This window comes from Dreissena polymorpha, chromosome 6 (assembly GCF_020536995.1).
Source record: "Dreissena polymorpha isolate Duluth1 chromosome 6, UMN_Dpol_1.0, whole genome shotgun sequence".
In the NCBI taxonomy this organism is placed as follows: Eukaryota; Metazoa; Mollusca; class Bivalvia; order Myida; family Dreissenidae; genus Dreissena; species Dreissena polymorpha.
In genome coordinates, this window is record NC_068360.1 from 87,381,021 (window position 1) to 87,407,979 (window position 26,959).

At 33.4% G+C, this 26,959-nt stretch overlaps 1 protein-coding gene across 1 annotated transcript in view; it reads right to left on the bottom strand.

The window, feature by feature from the left end:
- Positions 1–1,704: 1,704 nt before the first annotated feature.
- The window catches only part of LOC127835875 (equilibrative nucleobase transporter 1-like), a 56,471-nt gene continuing 31,216 nt past the window's right edge, over positions 1,705–26,959 (bottom strand). Inside the window, exons 3-9 of the mRNA XM_052362300.1 lie at positions 16,238–16,407; positions 14,139–14,328; positions 12,338–12,496; positions 11,211–11,312; positions 10,630–10,819; positions 5,321–5,441; positions 1,705–4,450 (exon numbers count right to left, since the gene is read on the bottom strand). Of these exons, the coding sequence (XP_052218260.1) occupies positions 4,334–4,450; positions 5,321–5,441; positions 10,630–10,819; positions 11,211–11,312; positions 12,338–12,496; positions 14,139–14,328; positions 16,238–16,407 (1,049 nt within the window). The 3' untranslated portion in view covers positions 1,705–4,333. The remainder of the gene's footprint in view (positions 4,451–5,320; positions 5,442–10,629; positions 10,820–11,210; positions 11,313–12,337; positions 12,497–14,138; positions 14,329–16,237; positions 16,408–26,959) is intronic.

Sequence of the window (26,959 nt, forward strand, 5' to 3'; positions counted from 1 at the left end):
AAAAATCTTGTCCATAACCATTAAGCCTAGGGTTACACAATTTGGTATGTAGTGACATTGTATAGTCCTCCATTTAGTTTGTTCAAATTATGCCCCAGGAGTCAAATTTGATCCTGCCCTGGGGGCCACAAAATCGATTATATGCTTATATAGAGCCTATCTTGTGAAAACTTTAAAAATTATCTTGTCCTTAACCATAAGGCATGGGCTACCAAATTTGGTATGTAGTGACATCTAACAGTTCTCTACCAAGTTTGTTCAAATTATGCCCCTGGGGTTAAATTTGACCCTGCCCGGGGGGTCAGAAAACTGAACATACGCTTATATGGGGCCTATTTTGTGAAAACGTTAAAAATCTTTTTGTCCATAACCATTGGGCCTAGGGCTACCAAATTTAGTATCTAGTGACATCTAATAAATCTCTACCAAATTAAGTCAAATAATGCGTCTGGGGTCAACTTTGACCCTGCCCTGGGGTGTCACAAAATTGAATAAACACTTATAAAGCACCTATTTTGTGAACTCTTTAAAAATCGTCTTGTTGAAAACCATTCAGACTATGGCTACCAAATTTGGTATGCAGTAACATCTTATAGTCCTCTACCAAGTTTGTTCAAATTATGCCCTTTGGGTCAAATTTGACCCTGACCCTCGGGTCACAAAATTGAACATTATATACGCTTATATCTTGCTCATTTTGTGAAAACTTTTAAAATATTCTTGTCCTTAACGCTAGGACCTAGGGCTACCATATTTTGTATGTACGTGTAGTGAGATATAGTAGTCCTCTACACAGTTTGCTCAAATTATGCCCCTGGTGTTAAATTTGACTAAGCCCAGGGGGTCACAATAGTGAACATGTGCTTAAATAGGGCCTATATTTAAGTATTTGCACATGCAGAGAATATTTGTTTCAGCCTTTTTTCAGCAGTGGAGCAATACAGGGCCATCATGGCCCTCTTGTTTTTATTTTTAAATTCAAATCACTTCTTAAACTTATTAGGTTGATGATACTCTGATGCTTATCAACTCAATGCGTTTTATACATGGATACGCATTAAGTATGAATCAAAGTACAATACTTTTGTTAATCTAATCACATATATACTTACCAATAGAAAATATATGTTGTTGATATCCCTGAGAATGGAAGTTTTTGAAATTGCTATTAATACCGCACCATGTTTTTCTAGTTATTTGAATAAATATATTATATTGTGATCATGATAAAATGAGCTAAAGTTTTGATAAATATAAACCATTCCAGATAATAAGTGACTATAACTTTATATTACGTCCTTACTATGACAATATGTAAATTTGAATAGAAAAAATTATGCAAGGTTATTGGTTTACAGAAAGCTATAGTTGTAAGTTTGCCTTCCCCAAAATAACATCATTTTGATAATTCTATTGCCACGAGTATCCTGCTGCATTCTTTTCAAGAGAATTAAAGATAAAGTCATCATAGTTAGCTTTGTCATATCATTAATTTTAAAAATATGTTAAGAAGAAAACGTTGATGTAAAAACCTTTCATTAAAATTGTAGAACTGCAAATTACCAAAGAAATTGATGCATGAAGTAATTAATACAAAGAACAAGATTGCGTTCAACAAGTAAAATACAATCAATTAACCCTCAGAAAATGTAAAGGCTATACAAAATCTGACGCCTAAAATTGAGTAAATGAAACACAAAACGGTTAAATATAGCAATATAATTTAGCAGCATTTCAATTCAATAACCTAGAACAATATACAATGTTTCTTTTGATTCTGAATGTCGAATTCTCACAAAGCATTTACAAATCTCAAATCATAACAAAACACTTTTAACAAAAATCTATTCCATATCAAAACATCAACCAATACCAGTGCAGCACCTCTGATTCAAAATCATTGAACTTTAACAAGCAATGCTTCTCCCAAGGACGTTTTAAAGGGCACTTCTCCAAACAATAAAAAATCGTGTGTTTGTCTGTTGTTGTCTTTTGCTGTTTCCCGCATTTAACAGTGAAAAAACACAATATTTTAATTGGAATGTGAAAAGGTGTCAATTATAACTTGCTGGTAAAAATACTCTACTTATAAAATTGATGAAATAAAATCACAACAATATCTTGTCATCCAGTCTATGTTTTTCAATGTTTAAGGTCCCTTTCTGCTAAAGCTGTTTTACATTAGGTCCAGAGATGTGCATTGACAACCTGCCTATAGCTAAACCATATTAAGTAAAGGGACCATTTGCTATTAAATATAAATGGCACATTGGACCTTTTGGCATCAATGTGGCGATTTAATAGTTGGAAATTGTATAAGGTATTGTCATGTTTGGCAGAGGCAATCTCATTAGTCCAGTTTGGTGACCTCGAACAAAACTCACATGCAACGAGAAAAGAACCTCTACCAGCTGCCAGACATTCTTAGATTTGCAGTACCACTTCTCTTACCATTAGTCACTATGGAACACAATACTGAAGTGTTGTTGTTTTACCAATTTGGGACTAGGGCCTGGCCAATTTTGATTGGTAAAAAATCGCATCATTTTTACTTAAAGTGGGACACTGATGATGTTTTTTTTTATAACAAATACTATAAAATTTAAAAATAAACGTGTTTTTAATATTATATAAACTAAAATTTAACTCATGCAGCTAGATATGGAGATGAACTGAATGTTACAATGAACCAAAAAATGTTAACATTCAATAAGGAATTTTTGACAGTCATATAGGACTAATGTATACTTTTTGGGTCTGAAATGAGGCCAAATAAAGGCCCCACAATACACTTAACTGTTACTGTTTGACACTACAACAGCTTATACTACACTACACAGTTACTATGCTAAACAATAAAGTCACTAAACTACATTACACAGTTACTATGCTACACTATACAGTCACTATACTACACTACAAAGTTACTATGCTACACTATAAAGTCACTATACTACACTACACAGTTACTAAGCTACACAAAGCCACTTTTGTACACTGCACACATCTCAAGTGTCTAGGTGATCCGAGAAATTAATATTTTTTAGAGTGGCGCATACAAAAGTGATAGGTATTTCTTTGATCATGTGTGGATAAGAACTAAAAATCTACTGAAACAAACACATTTACTTTAATTGGATGCTTAGAAAAAACATTAAAAAAATGGTTAAGTTAGTGCATTTTCTGCGATCATCACATTTTAACGTAATTATATAGTGGAACAGAGAAAACTGTCAATAATGTTCACTCCTCTTTTGAGAGTTTGAAAAAGTGAATTACCAGCTTTGAATCTTAAATCATTTCATGTTTCTATTCACCACAAGAAAAGACAAATAAACACCTTTCAGTCTAGATCTGAACCCTTCTATTACTAATACCTTGATCCATGTACTATACAGCAATTGTACAAAACAAAAGCAACCTTACATGGTATAAGTGTATTTCACTTGATTAGAATAAAACACAAACATGTTAAATTATAATTCCGCTGCGATGCTGACACAATTTGAACAATAATTCTAAACATTAAACATACTAAACAAAATTAAAGGAACAATAATGAATGGAATTTCAACTTTAAAGCTAGATTGATGTTTTGAAATATATAAAATCTTCAAAATAAAATCAAACATCGTATAAAAATACTACAAATATAATACTACAACAAAACAGGAAGATATGGATTTACCAAGCAAGATAGCTAAACAAAATATGGCACGTTCACTATAACTGATGCAGAACAAGAACAAGGATGTAATTCAAAGCTTACTTTATTTATTACAAAACATTGTTCCTCGGAAACAAATGTATGTGTATAACTTGCGTAGTATTTAAAACACAATAAAACAATCTTTAGCCTGAAGGGCAAAGAGGCAGCAAGTTAGTTTTTACTCCAAAAGGACCCAGATTTAAAACCACTGAGATGGCAAACATTTATTTCTTACTCTTGTTTGATACTGTATTATTGTAGATTCCAAATATTACTGATTCATACTTAATATTATAAACTGAACAATTTTAAAAGTACAAACAAAATCTGTCTCTCTAATAACCCATTAACAATCTTTACAACATACTTAGAATAAGATATAATAATAAGTATATAATAGCAGTTTCGTGTACGCGCTTAAAACATAATAACTATCTGCAGTTAAGACAAAAAAAAAAAAGATAAAAACACTTGTGTTAAATACATACACTTATGCAATAACCATGGAGGCTTATAAAATGACAACAGAAGAATTTACTTTACACTGAATATTTAAAGTAAGCACATTTACCATACAGATACAAATTTGACATTATTTTCCAACAGTAACATAATCATTAAATTTCAACCTTGCCCCTCAGTTGACCTTGAACTTTTTTTCTCCTCCCTTGAGCAGGTGATCCAGAGGTACAATGGATGAAAGAATGAAATACAAACCAGTACCAACAGCAGTATGTTAGCCTGAAATAGTGGACAACCAGAATCAACAGCAGTATGTTAGCCTGAAATAGTGGACAATTACATTTATGTAATATCAACAGCAGTATGTTAGCCTGAAATAGTGGACAATCATTATCAACAGCAGTATGTAAGCCTAAAATAGTGGACAATCATTATCAACAGTAGTTTGTTAGCCTGAAAAAGTGGACAATCATTATCAACAGCAGTATGTTAGCCTGAAATAGTGGACAATCATTATCAACAGCAGTATGTTAGCCTGAAATAGTGGACAATCATTATCACGGCAGTATGATAGCAGGAAATAGTGGACAACCAGTATCAACAGCAGTATGTTAGCCTGAAATTGTGGGCAACCGTATCAACAGAGGTATGTTAGCCTGAATTTGTGGGCAACCGTATCAACAGCAGTTTGTTAGCTTGAAATAGTGGGGAATCAGTATCAACAGCAGTAAGTAAGCCTGAAATTGTGGACAATCATTATCAACAGCAGTATGTTAGCCTGAACTAGTGGACACTCATTAGCAGTATGTTAGCCTGAAATAGTGGACAATCATTATAACACAATATTGTTCTTGATCTGAGCCCAACATAGAAATTAAAGAAATAAAAGTAGTTCGAAATTAATTGGACAAGGTTCAACAATTCATTAAAATTACATAATTTAGGATATAAAGGGCCAGTCACACCACACACCTAAAATGTCAGAGGGCTGTATGATTGCCATGAAATATGTAAAAAAATTTATCAATTCTGTATGGTATGGTCCTAACACAGTGCCCTTAGCAACCTTGCAATGTAACTGTCAGTTAATAAGTATCATACAATGGGCTCAATGGCATAAGGTCTGAGATGATGACATTGTATACTCACATGTAGAGGTGCCTCTGGATACTGCTCTGCCCAGGTGAAGAAGGCAAACTGTAGAAAGCTGAATATACCACCAGACACTACCGTCACGCCGAACAGTAGACCGAAATACTCGCTTGGAAACCTGAAATAGGATACAAGTATTTGTATTGTTTTTGTAAAATATTTTAATGTATTAATTTAAAGAAATTTAATAAGCTGCGCTCTGGGAAAATGGGGCTTATTGCATGCATGTATAATGTAGACCCATATATTCCTCTGCAATCCACAGAGGCTAATCAGGGTCGACACTTTCCAACTGAACTAGATCTTTGATAAAAAGAGATTTCCTTAAAAAAAATACCATATAAGCGTAAAGGCTTGTCCCTGATTCAGACATGGCGAAAGCCCATCGTCCCGTCGTACATTGTTTACAAAACTTCTTAATAATAGGTTAAATATTTGGGCAGAGAAATATCATGTATATATCGAAGCACAGGCAGGTTTTAGAGGGAAAATGGGAACAGTAGACAATATTTTTGTACTACATAGTGCTATTATGCATCTGATAAACAATGGTAAGAAATTATATACAGCTTTTGTCGATTTTACAAAGGCATTTGATTACCTGGTTAGGGATGTTATTTGGTTTAAATTAATAAAATTTGGGGTTAGAGGGAAAATGCTAGATATAATTAAAGCGATGTATATTACCGTCAGATCGAAAGTAAAAAATAATAACCAGCTCAGTGAAGATTTTGAATGCTTTCTTGGTGTAAGACAAGGTGAATCGCTCTCACCATTTTTATTTTCAATGTACCTTAACGACATTGAAGAATATTTTATATCACATGACTTCAGAGGGCTAGATATAGGTACTTTAAAATTATTTTTGCTGTTATATGCAGATGATATCGTACTACTATCAGAGACTGAAACTGGACTTCAAAACGGATTACACTTGTTAGAAGCTTACTGTGAAAAATGGAAGCTATGTGTAAATACTGCTAAGACTAAGATTATGATTTTTAGAAAAGGTACACTAAGAAAAAACATTATTTTTACATATATAGAGAAAAATATAGAAATTGTTCAACATTTTACTTATCTTGGGATTGTCTTTACAACGGGGGGCTCTTTTAATGGCACGTTTATTTCACTGACAGGCCAAGCTATGAAAGCTATTTTTAAGTTAAAAAGTTGTTTTACAAGATTTCCCACAATGTCAATAAGTCACAAGTTAGATTTGTTCGACAAATTAATTGCACCAGTCTTAAGTTACGGATCAGAGGTTTGGGGGCTAAACAAAAATATCATACAAATAGAAAGAATACATTTAAAATTTTGCAAAGAACTACTCGGTGTAAGGTCTCAAACACAAAATAATTTCGTATACGGGGAACTGGGCAGAACCCCATTGAAAAATAAATTTTATATAAATGTCATAAAATACTGGTTTAAAATATTACAAATGGAACCAATTAAATATGCAAAAATAGTATATAATACCATGGTAGAAAATGTAGAAAACAATAATGATACCAAGTCATGGGCATATAATGTTAAGATTTTATTACAATCTATTGGTTTTTTCCATGCGTGGATATATCAAGGTGTTGGGGACATAGATATGTTTCTTCTCGCGTTTAAAGAAAGAATCAGAGATGTATTTTTACAAAATTGGATAAATGAATTAAACGAGTCAACACGATCTAGTTCATATACTATGTATTCTATTTTTAAGTTACAGCCATATTTATACCAGGTTAATATAGACAGTTGTAGGATTGCATTATCAAGATTAAGAATGTCTGCACATAATTTAGAAATAGAAGCTGGTAGATGGAAAAAACCAATACCTACTCCACGTGAAAATAGAACATGTTGTATATGTCATAAGTTAGAGGACGAATTCCATCTTTTATTGGAATGCCAACTTTACACTGAATTAAGAAAAACATACATTAACAAATATTACTATGTCAGACCAAACGTACCGAAATTTATCGAACTTCTTCAGTGCAATAATAGTAAAATAAATAGAAACCTTGCAATTTTTGTTAAAAAAGCTTTCGAATTGAGAAATACATACTATACATACTATGAATAATTAAACAGTACTAAAAATACATACCTCTCACACGCTCACCTAACACATATCATAGATGGTAATCCATCTTTTCTATGTTTTTCTCAGCCTCTTATTACAATACCGAAGAAAACACACACCACTATTTTTTAACCAAATTGGTAGAAAAACAATTTGTGTCAAGAAACAGTAGTGGTACCTGAAATAGACAAAAAAAAAACTGGTATTACAAATAGATACAACATAACATACAATTATGTTTATTAGGTGTATTGCAAACATAAGAATCAAATAAACGTCATTAGTAAACGTCATATTCTATTTACATGTAAGCCAGTATATATATATTGCTCATTTTTATGTACATGTATATGTATGTATCTAAGTTTATAATAGTTGTCCATCATATAACATGCTATTTTATTCTATGTTGTTACTAAAACTTACAAAATGTGCAAAATGTGTAAGGTGTACTTATTTTGTGAACGCAAATACAATGCATTTGTTTACCACATAACATTCGATAAATGTGTGCTCTAATTGTCTAAATGTGTAACTTTTAAATCTTCATAAAAAAGTTTTTTAGCATGATGAATTGGCCATCACATATCAAGCCACTCAATAGATAGAGTTCTATCATGTGTAGTAACCTAATTGCTTGAATTAGGTTACTCGACAAACATGAGTCATGAGCAGAATTACACACGTATTAAATAAAAGTTGGTCAACTTTACACATGCGACTCAACCTAACGTTTTGATTTCGGGTTAGGTTGTCAAGCTTGTAAAACTGTACCACACTTACAACGTTGACTTACCATGATAAAATCCATTTAACTGTATTCACGACGTTAGTTAATCCGATTATTTCCAGACACATTGCTCCACTTTTAAATCGATTGTGTAACGGAAACACGCGTTAATATATCTGATAGTAAAATCGTTATGAGCTTGGATATGAAAGGCTACACAACACCAACATCAATTGCAAAATACACATGCACCAATTACATTACCAAGGCTGTAAAAATGTTATATGATACCAAATATTTGTATACATATATTTATGTGTGTGTGTGTGTGTGTGTGTGTGTGTGTGTGCGCGTGTGTGTGTGTGTGTGTGTGTGTGTGTGCGTGCGTGCGTGCGTGCGTGCGTGCGTGTGTGTGTGTGTATAACAAATGTTACTTTGTAAACTGTTAAACATATATGTAAATATATATGTAAATAACTTTTACTGATAAATGCACCTGATATGTACATGTACCTGAAATCAAACACTTTGGCACGCCTACGTGAGTTTTTCTATATTTTTGGTTTTCTAACAAGGAATATACAATTTCACCCCCCACACCAAAAAAAAGGCTACCTAGATCTAATATCCATTTTTGTGTTAACTCACCTTTGTGTCTCAAATATATACTAAATATAACGTTCATATCTAAATTTAGACTTTTTAATATATAAACTCTAGTTACATTTCATTAGAATAGAACTTACATTTTTCACCGAAATGACCCAATAACCCTGGCCTAAGACATATACACGTTATATTAATTTTTGTTATACATTTTCCTCCCATTGCTTCCAAACGTTTACTTATCTATTTATCTTTTATTGTATTTTCACAATCAAAACTACATGCTGATGCATCAGCATATATCTAACAGATATCTAACGCGATGCGACATATCTCACCATTAACCGGTTATATGCTTCTTTGTCATGTGTTACATGAGGCATATTGCCTCTTTTCCTGAATAAACATCTACATTATGTTATATTTTCCTCAGTACATGTATAATTCTGTACTACGTATTATATAACAAATGCTTTATTATTGGATTGTAAAACATTTCACTTGTTCATATGCCTTTGTATTTTCATAGAGAATATATTGTACTTCATAACATTGTGTAACAATATGCATGTTTTTATTATGACCTTGACTTTGATATGTGTAGAACATCTTTTGTATACTTTTGTGTACTCATGGGCATTTCTGCCCCGATGTATTAGGAAATAAATCCTAAATCCTAAATCCATTTCCGCCGAACAGTTTAAAAGTAACTTCCGCACAGAGATTTAACAGGAACCAGCATAGCTTGATCAAAGCCCTGCCTTCATTGATTCAGCTTTCATAACCAACCACGTAATGATAGCCTAGCCATGTGGTTTAATAATATTACCGTTGTTATTTTTGCTTTTTTTAATTGAGGTAATGATTTTTTTTATTATGAACCGTAACTTATACACTGTTTTCGAAATGCAAAAGAACATGATACTATTTTTCATAATATAATACTAAAACCAATAAAATAAAATCCTACCAAATCTGGTAGTATTTTCTTGTGATGGCAGAGAGTGTATGTGAGAGCAGGAACGACAACTCTGCGTGTAGATTGTATAAAAAGTTCATTTCGCAAACTTTCGTAAGTAAGAAGTAAATTGCAGCATCAATAAATTCCGAGAATTTTATTCCAAATGTGAATGGAGCGTCTCGCATAGTCGCAAAAGTAGTCGGAAATTTATGATATTTCATTGCATTGCACGCATGTCACAAATATTCCAAGATGGCGGGCAATGAAGAAATTACGATGCGAAAATAAATCTTACAAGCTTATCATTCCAAAATGGAAACATACAAACAGGAATCGATTTATATGTTCGTAGATCTGTGTATAATCAGATTCATGTGCATATTTTGCTTCATTATGTTTGTCACTCTATACAGTTTACTGTTATGGCATGTTAGGGAAATGGAAGATAATAAAAAGTAAACGTATTTAATAAATTAAGAAATCTGTGTTAAATACGTCATTAAAACTCAATATCGATTGTTTATATGTGTGAATATTTTTCCTAAATTGGAAAAAAACACTTAATTTATTTCTTCGAATCAAGCTGTTCACACTATTTTTGCTTTTTGATAATTCAACCACGTGTTAACAATGCATGTTTTGAATTTACTATGAAATGTCCCTCCAGAATACAACACTTTTGATCCCTGTGAAAGTTATTTATCCTCGTAGGCCAGTCTGGCCTGTTAATTGTGACGGTCTATTATCATGTCTGCTGATTGCACAGGAAGACACTTTTAAGCACATGCATTCAGCCTCGCTTCCTCAGAGCAGTTCTCATTTTAATTTGTTTTTGTTTATAATTTTAATGTGTAAGTTTTAAAAGAAAATCAAATATATTTACCCCTAGCTGTTCTAGATTGTAAATGCATACAGCTAATGCTTACACGACACTAAGGAAGGCTGCCATCATGCTGTACAAAAAGGACCGGAACACTGTCATGATGATGAAGGTCAGGTACAGGACCTGGGTCGAGGGCAGCAACACCAGGACTGACAGTAGCAGCGCCAACAAACTGCCTACAGCCTGCGGAATAGCAGCGGGGAAAACCTCTCTATAGACAGACGATTTACCATCTGGAACATAAAGCAGACATATAATGACACTCCAAGAAGAAACATTTAAGTTAACAAGTATATAATAAACATGAAATAAACAAGTGCTGTTTATTTTTTACTGTTCATGATATTGGGCCAGGGTCATTTGGATTGGTACAAACTGCATTCTTTGGACTAAAATCGGCCAATAAGTGTATTTTGCGTATGCTTACAAACACTTTAAAACAAGAAGTGTTTTTTATACATTCACTAAGGTTTAACCGATGGAGTTCCATCTAAATAAATGTGGCACTTTTTTCATACATTTGTTTTCCTCTTATCGAAACCTTTAATTAGGACTTTCAGACAGTCGTTGGAGGCAAATAAAATGCACTATTTTACATTGTGTACGGCTTATCACATGAGTTACCTTGACACCAGCGTCGTACAATGTCATACACCACGCCTGCAAGAGGAGACGTGACGAGACCACCCATCATGATTGTGAAACACATGTTCGTGAAGTAACTTACTGCCAAAGAAGAGGTACACCATGTTACACACATACTGGCAATGATTGCGAAACACATGTTCGTGAAGTAGCCTTTTGCCAGAGAAAAGGGTTACACCATGTTAAACACATACTGGCAATAATTGCGAAAAACATGCTCGTAAAATAGCTCACTGCCAGAGAAAATGTGTACACTACGTTAAACACATACTGGCCATGATGGCAAAACACATGTTAGTGAAGTAATTTACTGCAGCTGAAAAAAGAGACACATGTTCAAGAAGAGACACACTACCAGAAGAAAGTGAAACACATGTTGTTAAATTAACTTTGCCAGAGCAAAGTGAAGCACATGTTGGTGAAAAAACTCACTGCCAGAGGAAAGTGAAACACATGTTGGTGAAGTATCTTACTGCCACAACAAAGTTAAACACATGCAAGTAAAGAAACTTACTTCTTGAGAAAAGTAAAGCACATGTTTGTAAAGTAACTTACTGCCACAGAAAGTTAAACACATGTTAGTGAAGTTAACTTCAAGAGAAAAGTGAAGCACTTGTTGGTGAAGTAACTTACTGCCAGAGGAATGTCAACACATGCTGGTAAATTAACATACTGCCAGAGAAAAGTCAAACAAATGTTGGTATAGTAACTTACTGCCAGAGAAAATTGCAACACATGTTGGTGAAGTAACTTACTGCCATAGAAAATGGTAACATGGTAAACAAATTATGGCAAAGTCCTTAGACGAAAAGTAGAAGTTTTCAAATTGCATATAGCGAACAATAATTATTTGTTTGAATCATAAAAACGTAGGCAAAATCTAATGAAAATATGTGAGCCTAGCTCGGAAAAATGGGGCTTAATGCATTGCCGTAAAGTGCTGTACCGAATAAGCCTATTAGTCTGCACAGGCTTATCCAGGAAAAAATTCTCAACACAGGCATTAAGCCCTATTTTACAGAGTAATGCTCATATCTATTTTGAGATTTAAGGTACAGGGTCAAGTTTATATATGAACCTACAGCCTCTGTGTCTGTAAAACCCACCTTGTTGTGCATCCTCTTTGAAGAGACGGTTAAGGTACTGGTTGAGCGTGCCAATGAAGAAGAAGAACCGCAGTTGAAGTAGGCAAAGCCAAATAACGTGGGTGATAAACACAGGCTTACACAGGCAGCTGCGCAGGCTCGGTGCAGCAGGGGCACTTTCTGCAGCAGCATTCATAAGTGCATTATGGAACATAAAACTATGTTTCAATGTCATGAACTTATGAACATGTGTCGTTGTATTACAACAAATTATTGAATATGTTAACTTTGCATTACTTAATCTAAATTCAAAGTTCCACATTCTTTATTTACAACCTAAAATCAATATTATCATAACTTTATCATAACAGCAAAAATTACAATCAATCTTATCACACTTTTTGTGAAATATAATATCTATGTTGTCAAACCCTTTCTGTGAGACCAATAATCAATGTTGTCAAAATTTTACATAAAACCTGAATTAAATGTCAAATTGTTTTGTTAAACCTAAAATCAATTAAGTCACACCATTTCTATAAAACCTTTTTTCAATATAGTTAAACCCATTTCTGTCAAACCTAAAAATGAAAATTGCCACACTTTTCCAGCAAAGCCTAAATTCAAGTTTGCCATAATATTTATGTTAACCCTAAAATCAATAGGTCCACACTGTTTCTGTGAAACCTAAAATCAAAGTTTCAACATCTTTTATTTTAAATCTAAAATAAATGTTATGGCATTTTTTCTGTACAACCTAAATTCAGTGTTGTAACACTTTTTCTGTAAAATCTAAAATAAAAGTTGTAAAACCTTTTTCTATAAAGCATCAAAGCCATGTTGTAACTTGATTTTTTTACAACCTGAAATCAATGTTGCCATTGTATTACTGTATAACCTGAAGTCAATGTTGCCATTTGATTTCTTTATAACCTGAAATTAATGTTGCCATTTGATTACTTTATAACCTGAAATCAATGCTGCCATTTGATTAATTTATAACCTCAAATCAATGTTGCCATTTGATACCTGAATCAATTTTGCCACTTCATTATGTTACAACATGAATATAATTATGTCATTTGATATCTTTATAACCTAAAATCAATGTTAAAATTTGATCACTTTATAACATTTTTATCAATGTTGTCATTTTGATTACTTTATAACCTGCAATAAATGTTGTCACTTGATTATTTTTTAACCTAAAATCAATTATGTCACTTGATTTATTTATAACCTGAAATTAATGTTTCCATTTGATTACTTTATTACCTGAAATCAATGTTGTCTTTTGATTACTTTATAACTTGAAATCAATTTTGTCACTGCATTATGTTATAACATGAAAATAATTATGTCATTTGATATCTTTATAACCTAAAATCAATGTTAAAATATGATCACTTTAGAACCTTTAATCAATGTTGTCATTTTTATTACTTTATAACCTGCAACAAATGTTTTCACTTGATTACTTTATAACCTAAAATCAATTATGTCACTTGATTTCGTTATAACCTGAAATCAATGTCATCATTTGATTACATTTTAAACTGAAATCAATGTTGTCATTTGATTCCTGTAAAACCTAAAATCTTTTTTGTCATTTGATCATTTTGTAAACGGAAATCAATTTTGTCATTTAAATCTGGTAAAACCTAAATTCAAGTTTGCCATGGGATTTCTGTATAAACTTAAATCAATTTCCTATAAAACCTAAAATTAAACTATTGTTATTTGATAACTTTATCAATGAAATCATTTTTGTCAGTTGACTCCAACAAAAACTAAAATGAACAAATTACTTAAGATGTCACACCTTTTCTATCGCTGAGACGTTCCACAGACATCTCTGTCTCGTCTACCGCATCAGGGCTTTGAGCCTTTGTTTGTGCCCTTGAAATAAAGTCCTTGGGCAGGAAGAAAAACGTGCTCACAAGGGTCAGCAGGTGTAGGCCAGCAATGATCAGGAACATGTCACGTCTTGCATAGCCCCCCGCGTAGGCCAGCTGTCGATTGAAATGTGCCATGCTATGGGTAAACCTGTTTAAACCCATGTGCATAAAGTGTCGTCCCAGATGAGCCTTATCAGGCTAATCAGGGACAACACTTTCCGAAAAAAAAATTTGATAAGAAGATATAAGCTGAAAGTGCCGTCCCTGATTAGCTTATGCCAACTGACTACAGGCTTATATGGGACGACGCCTTACGCACATACATTAAGCCCCGTTAGTAGATGGTGAAGGCCTGCAAGGATCAGAAACATATCACGTCTTGCAAAGCCAACCGCATAGGCTAGCTGTCAATTAAATATGCCTGGCTCAGGGAAAACATGGTGTTATGCATTTGCGTAAAGTGCGCATAGGCAAATCAGGGACGACACTTTCTCATTGAGAAGAGATTTACTTTAAACAAAAATACCATAAAAGAGGAATGTTTTGACCCAGATTCAACTGTGTCGACTTCACAGGCTAATCTGGAATGCATTAATCCCAGTTTTCATGAACATGTTACCCCATGCAAAACCCCCCATACAGGCCAGGTGTCAATTTAATATTCATTTTAAAAATAAGAAACCAAGAGTTTTACTAAGTGGACAGCAATATATACACAAGTCTATCTTGATGAGGCAATGTAGAAAGTCATTAAGATTATATGATAACTCAAGTAACATTTTAGTATATGTAGAATTGTTTATAAAAAGCCAAGTGGTTTCACAAGAAATGTCATTTGTTTATTTAAAGCCGCGATATCAATTGAAATTTCACTTGAAAATGTACAACTTATTGGACAGAACATTTTGTTACAGAGAACCATGAAAAAGACATTTGTATGAAGGTCCATTATGACTTTTCTTCAGAAAGACATTTTATTCAGTGTCCAAACGTTGTGTGATGTACATATGAACATTTGGGTGAAATTTGGATACAAATAAAGAACATCTTTACAATGCTATGTTTAATATTATCCTATATAACAAAACTTGGTAATCTATCTGAAAACAAGGCCTTTAATGTGAAAAATGTGCTTAAAGCATGTGCCTAAAGTTTCATTTCAGATTAGCCTGAGCAGTTCGCACAGGCTAATCAGGAACCACACTTTCTACCTTTAATGGATTTAACCTAAAAAGTGGCTTTCTTTAAAAACAATCTATACAATAAAAGCAGGAAGTGTTGTCCCTGATATGCCTGTGCGGACTCTACTGGCTAATATTAGACAGCACTTAAGGCACATGTATTAAGCCCCGTTTCTCAGAATGAGGGTCAAAATATGAAAATCTTTTAAACGCAAGCTTAAATGTTGTCTTATAAAAACAAAACCTTGGTAAACTATCTTACATTCTAAAACGGCACGTGCCAAATTTCATATAAACAAAGAAGAAAATCGTCTATGGGTTATTCTGCAACAAATTATGGGCGAAGTTTAATGTTTCGAAAATAGTTCCGAATAAATAACGAAAATATTACAGAAAAATGCACGTGCTAAACCCCGCTCTAAAAATGTAATAAATGTAGCATGTGTATAAATGTAATAAAACATCAAATTGTATATTTGGTGATAAGTGGTATACCACGCCTACGAAGAATGTTATTTTTTAGGAAACGTTATTAAGAAAACAGTTATAGCAGGCCAGCTTTTCAGTAACATCAATTAACGTGACGTCATTTGCAAAATATTATGCAAAACGACGTCATATGTTTGTACAATTCAATGACGTCACTAAATAGTGAAATTTGTACTTAGAAGGGCGGAGTATTAAAAAATATAGTTAACGTCCAAAAGCTTGAACCAAATCAATCAAGATCAATCAATCAGATCGCACTCGTGAGTTAATCCCTACGCATCTATACTCCTTACTGTGGGTTATTCGACAACAAACCATGATAGAAAAATATTATTTCTTAAACATTCCCGCACCTTGACTATGAGCATGACAGCCGAGGACGTGTCAAATGCCCCACAGAGAAGGCCGACTACAGTGGAGCTTCCTACTAGGAACAGGTTGGAGACCTGAGTGTTGGTCACCAGTAACGGGAGGCCTCCCGTAGCCATTAGAGACAGGCCAGGGAACATCAACCAGGGCGCATCTGTTACAGAAAGGCACAGTCGGATTTGTAGACAATACATATCAAACATTTATAGAACACAATACACTTTACGGAAAAACTACACTTAAAAATTAGGCCTTTCTCAGCAGTATTTATGGGTCTGTTAAACGGACCTATTCGCAAAACAAAATGGTAAAATAAAAGAGGACCATTGGCTCTCACCTGAGACCCGAACGAACTAAACTATTCTGGGAAGGTGGAGTTCAAAATAATTAAAGTACTTCATGACACATAAATATTATCATAAGGTTCACAAGAAGAAATCGGCTTTCCCCTGAAAACCATGCTCTTCAGAGCACTGGAACCATTTTCCAACTAAATCAAGATATTAAAGGAACATATATTCTCAGCATGTTTCATTATGATTGAACTGAAATGTGACTTATAGAGAGTTCACAATGTTTCACTATAGCAATACAAAGAAATCTGCCACCCGGATCTTGCTTTAAAACACACTGGAACTATTTTAAGACTCACCTTGCAATGATATTTCCAATTCAAACAACAGTCAACCCTATTTAAAACAGAAATCTTTGATAATCACATCAAAACTAACGACCTCATCGATAAACTGTGTGCCATAACAATTTGTATTCCACTTTTATCAGTCTGAAGGTATTTGATGTGAGTTCCCAGCTGGGGCCTAATTCTAGGGACTAGGGGCATTTAAGCTGCAAGCCTGTTGCACAATTATGACATTACCATTTCAAACGGCATCAATGAATACTTCTGAACCAGAACAATTCAGACATTGACAATAGAGATTTAATTAGTTGCTGATAAGTAGGTGGCTGATTGGGTTCAATTGGAAGGTTGAGAGTGCATTCCTGACAAGCAATGCATTCATTATTGGAGGTCAAACACATTTCAAGTTATATACAGTTGTTTCTCCCGTAAGTAATTTTCTGTGAAATCAATATTACTACTTGAAATTTTGAGAATATTTAAAAGGTTTTCAGATGGCATAGATATGTTTGTTGCGCTTCATCCCCAACCAGTCATCATCATAATAATCCTCTTCAGAAAGGAACACAAATTAACAATATTATTTTTGGCAATTTAACTGTTAGAGTATATCTTATCGGCAGAATTAATATTCAGATGACTGCATGGAGATCATGAATACCATAACATGCATACATTTCATCACAGCGTACATTGGTAATTCCTTAGTAAAGTGTAAACAATGTTACACTATAAAGCCATTTAAGGAAAACTACCCCGTCCCGTGGCAGCCATTTTTTTCAACAGACCGTAACCATAAAGGAATTCTGCTTAGATATCATACAAAAAATAATGTGACTTAGTTTCATGAATATTTGACTAAAAACATGACTTATTGAGTGTTAACAAGGTTTTACTGTAGCCATAAAAGGACAACTGCCCCGCCCCCTGGCGGTCAATGTCTTTCAGCAAACCGGAACCATTTTGGAACAAAGCTGATATATCATTAGAAACAAATGTTCTGAAATTTTTTCGTGAAGATTGGACTTTAAATATGACTTATAGAGTGTTAACAAGGTTTTCCTATAGCAATATAAGGAAAACTGCCCAACCTCCTGGTGGCCATGTTAATCAACAAACCGCAACCATTTTCAAACTGAGCTGTGCTGTCATATGAACACATTTTCTTACCAAGTTTCATGTAGATTGGAATATAAATGTGACTTCTAGAGTGTTAACAAAGGTTTCACTATAGCCAGAAAAGGAAAACTGCCGCACCCCCTGGTGGCCATGTTTTTCAACAGACCGGACCCATTTTGGATCTCAGCTTAGATATTATTGTGACAAATAATCTGACCACGTTTCATGAAGATTGGACTTTAAACGTGACTTTTAGAGTGTTAACAATGTTTCGCTATAGCAATATAAGGAAAACTGCCCCGCCCCCTGGCAGACATGTTTTTCAACGGGCCGGAACCATTTTTGAACTATGCTGAGATATCATTGGCACAAATAATCTGCTGAACACGTTTCATGAAGATTGGACTTTAACTGTGACTTCTAAAGTGTTAACAAGGTTTCACTATAGCCATATAAGGAAAGCTGCCCCGCCCCTCTGGCAGAAATGTTTTTTAACGGACGGGAACCATTTTCGAACTAAGCTGAGATATCATTGGCACAAATATTCGGACCAAGTTTCATGAAAGTTGGACTATAAATGTTACTCGTAGAGTGTTAACAAAGTTTTAATATAGCCAGGCGGCCATGTTTTTTAAAAGACCGGAACCATTTTCGAACTAAGCTGAGCTATCGAAAAAACAAATGTTCTGACCAATTTAAATGTACATTGGACCACAAATGTTACTTCTATAGTGTTAACAAGGTTTTACCAGAGCCATATAAGGAAAACTGCCCCGCCTCCTGGCGGTCATGTTTTTCAAGCAAGCGAAACCATTTTCGAACTCAGCTGAGGAAACATTAAGACAACCCAAGTTTCATGAAGATTTGACAATAAATGTGACTTCTAGAGTGTTAACAAGCGTTTTCTTAAATACGACCTAGTGACCTTGTTTTTGACCTCACATGATCCAGTTTCGAACTCGACCAAGATATCATAATGGGACAAATCTTTGGACCAAGTTTCATGAAGATCAGACAAAAAATGTGGCCTCTAGAGTGTTAACAAGGCACAATGTTGACGACGCACGACGGACGACGAACGACGGACAAAAAGTGATCCGAGAAGCTCACCATGAGCACGTTGTGCTCAGGTGAGCGCACAACAATTTGTTTTTTTTTTATAAAAAGTGACTTATAGTTATGATATTTTTATTTTATTTCGATTACATCTAACAAGTATATAACTATAATTTACATGAATTTGTTTTTATAGTTAGAATTATTATAAAGAGTTAAATTAAATTAGTTTTCCACAATTTAGTGGACTTTTCGCAGAAACAAACATCTGAATCCCAAAATTTCATTTTTCCCAAAATGGCCAGAACAAGGTCTGCAAAAGATTTTGGAAATTACTTATCAAACTGATTAAAAATAATGCAAGTTTTTATTTATTTTCATTGACATTACGTTGTTTGCTTTTATTCTCTTAAATATCACAATAACATGGTTTCTAAAGCCTAGTATTACATCCAAACAGCTGGGTAAAAGTTAGGTGGGTTGTACCAGCACCGCAATAAACAGTCCAATTAATGGTACTTTTTGCTTAGTGCAATTGTAATAAAAGCAGTGGATCTATTCATAATCGTTTGACAATACTCCAGATAAGCACTTGGCCTTACCTTCAAACAAATAATAAATGAAGCAATTCCAATATGTACCTTTAAGATATTCTGACAGCACATTCTATTTGTTTGAGAAGAAAACATCATACAATTTTCCAATATTAGAACTAAAAAAATTATGTCAAGAATTAACAGACTAATGGTGCAATTTGATTTCTGAAATGTATATTGTCATTGAAAAATCAAATTGTATCATCTCTATATGAGTGTTCAACAATGTGTCTCTATACCTAAACATCGCAACTGTGGATTTTCCGAGACATCCCTATTTAGCTTCTAGTTAAAAGGCACTTATTCAAATGTACAAAAATGAGAATCAAGGGAGCAAACGCATTTAATGACAAGTCAAAACCAGTTTGCCTCTCTAAAGTCTGACATCAAAACTGCTTACACATATAAGACTTAATAAAATGTTATCAATCACTTGAATTGGTGGGAGAGAGGATCCACAAAAATCTACAAAAATAAGTGGATTCATAATTAATATTAACCAAAACAATTTACGATTAATAAAGTCCTCTAGTTATTTGACTTTTTCAGTGTTCAAACGTTTGTTCTTTTAATTGAATATTGTTAACTTTGTATCTAAGAAGATCAAACACAAGTAATTATTATGATTGCATGAGGCGCCATTGAATAATGTCAAAAGTAAAAGATAAAGGAACAAAGCTCCCAATATAGGGAACTAGAAGCTGTTATCAGAGTCTGGTCTTTGATTTATCGTGGGATTCTGACAAACTTCAAGAGAAGAACTTTATAAATTTCACTGCTCAATGCTCTTAGAAAGTTAAGAACAGACTCTGACAGCTACTTCAACTGACCTTTGTTTATGAATGCCATCAAAAGAGTACCAGTTATGAACATTACACTGAAAACAAAACAAATGACAATAAATGAAAAAAACAGTTCGCAATACTTCATTCATAATATCATTTATAGTCAACACAGTGTTGAGAATTTAAACTTTGAAATTTGCAGCTAGCAGTTTACCTAATCCATTGTAACAGCATAATAAAATTCCTTGTTATGTGCTAAGAGCTAAGGATAAACAGCAACGTAAACTTTCACATTTTATGCAACATATAACAGGTTATCTAAATTCAATTTCGCACATGATATATTCGAATCTTTTCCAATTTTTTCACAAGTCTGGATTTCCCATGTTATCAAAGCTACACGATGCCAAAAGATAATTTCCGCAAGTTAAGTCCGATTGTGTTGTTGACGTATAAATCTCGTATGCGTCATTCATGGAAGAAATCAATATCATGAACAAATGATGGATTATAACATTCCACTTTCGAATTTATCTTTGATTTCTGATTTCTTAATAAAATGCCGAAACCTCATTATTGACTTATAGTCAATACTTTTTTCATTTGAATATTCCGTTCGTATTATAATAGTCCACAAGTACTACCGAAATGATGAAAATGATTACTTTGTTTTAGCAGCTGCCCATTTGCCCTTAAGCAAGGAGCTCATGATGATGCAAATGGTTCTATTTCTTTTCGCATTATCATTGCTTCAATTTGTTATATATACACATGTAATGACTTGAATTAAATATAGGACCTCAAAGTGACAATACAAATAAGCTAATACAACTGGATTCATACTTTGTTGATACTGTTGAATCATAAATGCCTCGGTATGTTCTGGAAAGCTGTTGTGTTTTAAACAGAAATACTACATGCCAACATACTAAAGTGCGTAATCACATAATAAGTGACATGCATTTGTTCAATTGGAAAACATGCGTCTTTTAAAAAATCTCAATACTATATTTTGATTTTGAAAAATCATTTATTCATTTTCTTCTATGTGCAAGATGTTAGTATAAATATAATAACGTTGTAAAGAGTTATTCAAAATACATAAATCAATATCCTATTCTGATTTGTGATCGAAAAATCAGAGAATCAAAGATACATCAGTCAATCGCATTTAGTAAGATTTTTTTTCAAAACAAACTATAATTTTATTTCACCATGAGTCATAAATTCAAAAAATAATTGCTATAAATTGCAAGCAACCGATACCCATTCACAGCAAAAATAAATGTGGATCCGAGCGGAAATTAATAGAACGAAATAAATGTCTGCCGTTAGAAAATGTATGGGCCTTTGAACAATGTGCGTCAGTAATGTGAAACCCTGCAGGTTCCATGGTATGTTAAATTGCAGTTTTTGTGTGAAACATTTATATTGCCATGGCTGTGCTACTTAACCTAAATCTTTCCTTAACATGTGAGGTGGTTCAAATCTTCCTTAACTTATGAGGTGGTGTTAAATTGTGATGCTATAAAAATACTAAAATCATGTTAATTAATATACACATATTTTAAATAGTATGCTACCACATTGCATGCGTGTTATCTGTGATAAAAAAATTGTTAGCATGGATTTACTGAGAACTTCTTTACAAAAGTTGTTCATATTTACCCAATTATTTATATACGTAATCGAAAGTTAAGTACGAAAGTACGGTGGCATAGAGGTGACATTCGCTCCTCTTTTCTTTAAATTGCACTCCTCTTTTTTCTATCTCGTTGCCACGACTTAGTAACTCGTGGTCACGAGTAAGCTATGTCGTGGCCACGAGATAGACAAAAAGGAGTGCAAAACTAAATAAAAGCGGAGTGCAATTAAAAAAGAGCGGTGCAGTAAATAAAGGAAAGGTGCATTAAACAAAAGAGGAGAGAATTTTAAAATCTCGAGATCCCGACTTAGCTAACTCGTGGCCACTGGAACATGGACCTTAGGGCGATTGCGACCATTTTGGCTCCAAAAAAGCAGTCAGATCAGGGTCCAAACTGTTCAACATTCAGTCAGTACTTCTTAAGATGTAAAGCGAACACTTTGGATCCTGATTAGACTGCGCTTGAACTGATCTTGATCCAAACTTGTCACAGTCACCCATCTGCAAATACGCTAATATTTATTATGTTCGTTTCACATAAGATGTGAATGATGTCAAAAAATGTGCTTTCAAGATTTACCTTTCTAATTGAAATGATTTCTTCTCCATTTTTAATTAAATTGATTTGAAATATTCCCATTGCGCCGCTGAACTGAAATGTTTTCATATGTACGGCAAAATAGCTGATCAATTTCATTTCTGTGTTGGTATGTGATGATAAAGCGCCAAATGATGGTTTTCAAGTGATTATTTAGCACTTCATTTCAGTTAACAAGCTAACCTTAAAGTTTCACGCAAATCTGAATTTAATTAGAGTAACTCGCCCTTGAGTTGGACGTGTGAACGGTATGAGTCTATAATAACAAGCTTTTGATCAAAGCCGGGACTAAGGTTTTGCAGGCTATAAGAAGCATATTATATTAATATATTTTGCAAATAATTATTTGAGTCCCAACTTATGTCAATTGGAAAACAGCTGATTAACAAAACCCACTAAATTTGTCCATGAGTCGTACATATTCGCCCTTAACATTCACACATATTTAGCATTTATTTGGTTATACATTCCCTATATTTACAAAAATGCAAATTTCAAAGTAACAGTCCTGTGTTGAAGTTATAAGTTTTTTTTATTTTGTCAACATGTTGACGAAAATAAGTTATAAGAAAGGACAAATTACATGATAATTGAAAATTATTAATTGACCTTCAGCATAAGTTAGTAGTACTGTAACGAATCCAAATTCATCGTGAGATAATATTTTATAACATTTTATTGTACAATATGCATTGATGAATGTAAATTGGAACACATATATTTAAAGAAAGTCTATTTCATAAATACTTTTATTACTGGTCTGCAATTAACAGAAACCATGTATTAATTCATAACTCATATGTATGAAATAGTCCTGATATTTTACAGCTTTGTTTGAGAACAATATCTTGATTTTTAAAAATCACGGTACCCCACCCACTCATTCGGATCATATTTATTAATGTCCATTATTGTATTTGACAATATTTATTTTATAAGCGCTTATGTTTCGGCATTGTTGGAAAGTTTCCCGTTTTCGCGCATTACAATGGCTACTTAGAATCTTTCAGGGCCTAATAGCGAAAAAGCAAACACAAAAATGCCGACACTGCCAAACTGTCAGCGAGGGAAGTCATAGACGGACACTCCATGGATGATTTCCAAATAATGGGACTTGAAAAACTCAGCGGGTCGGACGAGTAACCAAGACCATTCAGCAATAATATTATTGAAGGCAAAACTAATAAAATACCGACCATCAACGTGCAGAAATAAACAGTCATAAAAGGGCGCGAAAACAACGTTGACGCCGAAAATGCACGACGTCATATCCGTACATAAATTAAACATCTTGAAATAAAATACAAAAGGATGTTAATTCATTAATTATTTCCATACTATGCGTGGAAAAAACGACTATTCAAATATTCGTTGGGAGAAGTAGGAAAACAAGAACTGGCATCCATCTTGTTAGGAGCCTTTCTTAGCAGGTCAAATCGATTGATAGTCCAGGTGCAAGGGTGTGAGTTATTGGTTTTCACCTGGTGCCTGTTATGCATATATTCGCTCAGGGTTATGGTTATAAATCGCTGTTTTTAGATCAGAACAGAACATAGGTTTATTTACGACTTGTACAATAAGTACATAATCATTACATAAATACATATATATTACAAACATAATATAAAGTCACAGTGGAAAAAAAGCACATTCAATTAAACAATTACATAACTATAAGAGGATGAACTGATTTTAAATTATAAGCAATAGCAGTTCTATGAGACAGTGCTAATTTAATATAAAGAGCTAGGTTTTTCAGAACATTCTTACACTTAGTATTTAACAATTCAATGAATTTAATAACACTTGGATTAACATAATAGTATCGTTTGATATATTTTTGTCTAATATCATTATATCTAGGACATATAAGTGTAAAATTACATTAGTCTTCCAAAGCATGCATATCACAATATGAACAATAACGTTCATTTCTTTCAACTCTATTTACACCATATATACCAGTATGTATACGCAATGGATGAGAACACATTTTTGTTTTGCTAATAAAGAATCTTAGGTTACTAGGCAATATATCTCGATGTGATTCATACTCAAAATTTACTTTAAGATTTGCATACAAAGTTAAAACACCATTATTATCCTTGTCGACATACCATAATTGTATGAAAGTATCAATCACTCTCCGATTAAATACTGGTATAAAAGATTTACTATTGACACCAAATGGATCATTCCAAACATAATTAAAACCGTACTCAAATAACAAATTTTTAACCTTAGTTAACCAATTGCTTTTACCATAATTACAATCGACTAGGCACTTATTATACACTTCTTTGAGAATAATATTATCAGTTTGAAGCAAACGAAACCAATATTTAATTATCTTAACATATCTGACAATATACAATGGATAACGTGCCAATTCACCATATACAGCAGCATTTGAAGTTGTGATATTACATTTAGTATCCATTTACAAAATTTTAGGTGAACCCTTTCAATAACCTTAGATTAACTGTGGCCCCAAATCTCTGCCGCATTACATACAGTAGATCCGACAAAGGAGTCAAACAATTGGCATAGTATTTTGGCCTCAATTTATATTTGTTGCAATTAATCAATAATACATTCAAAGCATTAAGAGCTTTTTCCAACTAATTGTTTCAGTGCAAGGTTACCAGTGTAATTGAAAACTGTTCCTAAATAATTATAATCATTTACCACTTCCAGTGGGGAACCATTATATACACAATTCTCTGACTGCAACAGTCCGCCATTTTTTCTAAAAACCATAACTTTCGTTTTATCTACATTTACATCTAGACTCCAATTAGTACAATAACTATGTAATAAAAGTAAACGTTTGTCAATCCCTTCATGCGAATTACCAAGAATTACCATATCGTCAGCAAATAGCAACAATATCAAGATAATATCATTCAATGAGAAACCACAATTTATATCGTGTTGTAAAAATAACTCGAAGTCATCTATAAACAGGGAAAATAAGATTACCTCCCCTTGACGTAAGCCTACAGCACATTCGAAAAAATCGGAATAATTATTACATAGCTTAATGCATGATTTTTAACAATTCGCAATAGTTTACCTCTTATACCCGTTTTATATAATTTAAGCCACACGCCATTTCTGTAAACGGTATCAAAGGCTTTTTTAAAATCCACAAATACACAATACAGTCGTTTATTATCATTAATATATTTCTGTACTATAGACGATAAAACAAATAAAGCATCAATAGTAGATTTACCTTTTCTAAATCCAAATTGGGCATCAGATAAAATACCATTGTCCTCACAATAGGTATCAATTCGTTTATTTAATTCGTTTAGAATGAAATGAAAATGTCATACTTTAGTATACGGGTGAAATGCCAATTATCCGTGCGCAATAGCAACCAGCTCTGAAGCGTAATAAAACTTTTAGGAGATATTTACATAAACTAAGACCCGATTTAAGATTTATTTCAAGTATGAACACGAATACATTTACACCCAGGGGGTAAATAAATTGAAAAGTTTAATACCATATGTTAAGATTAGGAAATTGAAGGATAATATAACTGACAGACATTTGATTAACGGAACAGGTCAACCTATCGACATATAGGATTGTTATTACGTCATTTATCGTCGTAACGGTACATATGAAAGCGGTCAACAGAAAATCTTATTTGTACAGGCCATATAAAGTTTTATGTCACACCGAATAATGAAGTTTAAATAATTTATTGTGCAAATATGGTTTCATTTCCCCAATGTAATTCAATTATCGGGAACATCTGTTGGTATGGTCTTAGCTCTATATAAACAATTAGGCTCGTAGGTCAACGTTACTTCAAACTAATGAAATTTAAATAATTGATTATATAAGTGTGATTCCAATTTCCCAAGATTATCGCAGTGTTAGGTTTCATATTAACAATGAGGTTTGTCCATAGATAACATCTGGTTATATGATCAAGTATGCTTAATGAAATGAGGTTTCCTGTTGTTAAAGTGATAATTGTGTATATATCTCAATCGGGTACAAACATGACCAAAAGACCACACCTGTCGCAAAGGACGGTACATACCCAATTCGTATATCGATCTAATCGTATTGGCTGACGCTTTTGTATGTTTGCACATAATACATTATACAAATATACGCGTATCAGACCAGCTTACGATAACACACTTGACAATGACATTAACTAACGCTAGCTTATGCCCTACAGCGCTTAAGTAACCATTTTCGGCGTAGATAACATTTTAATACAGTTTGTAAATATCCTTAA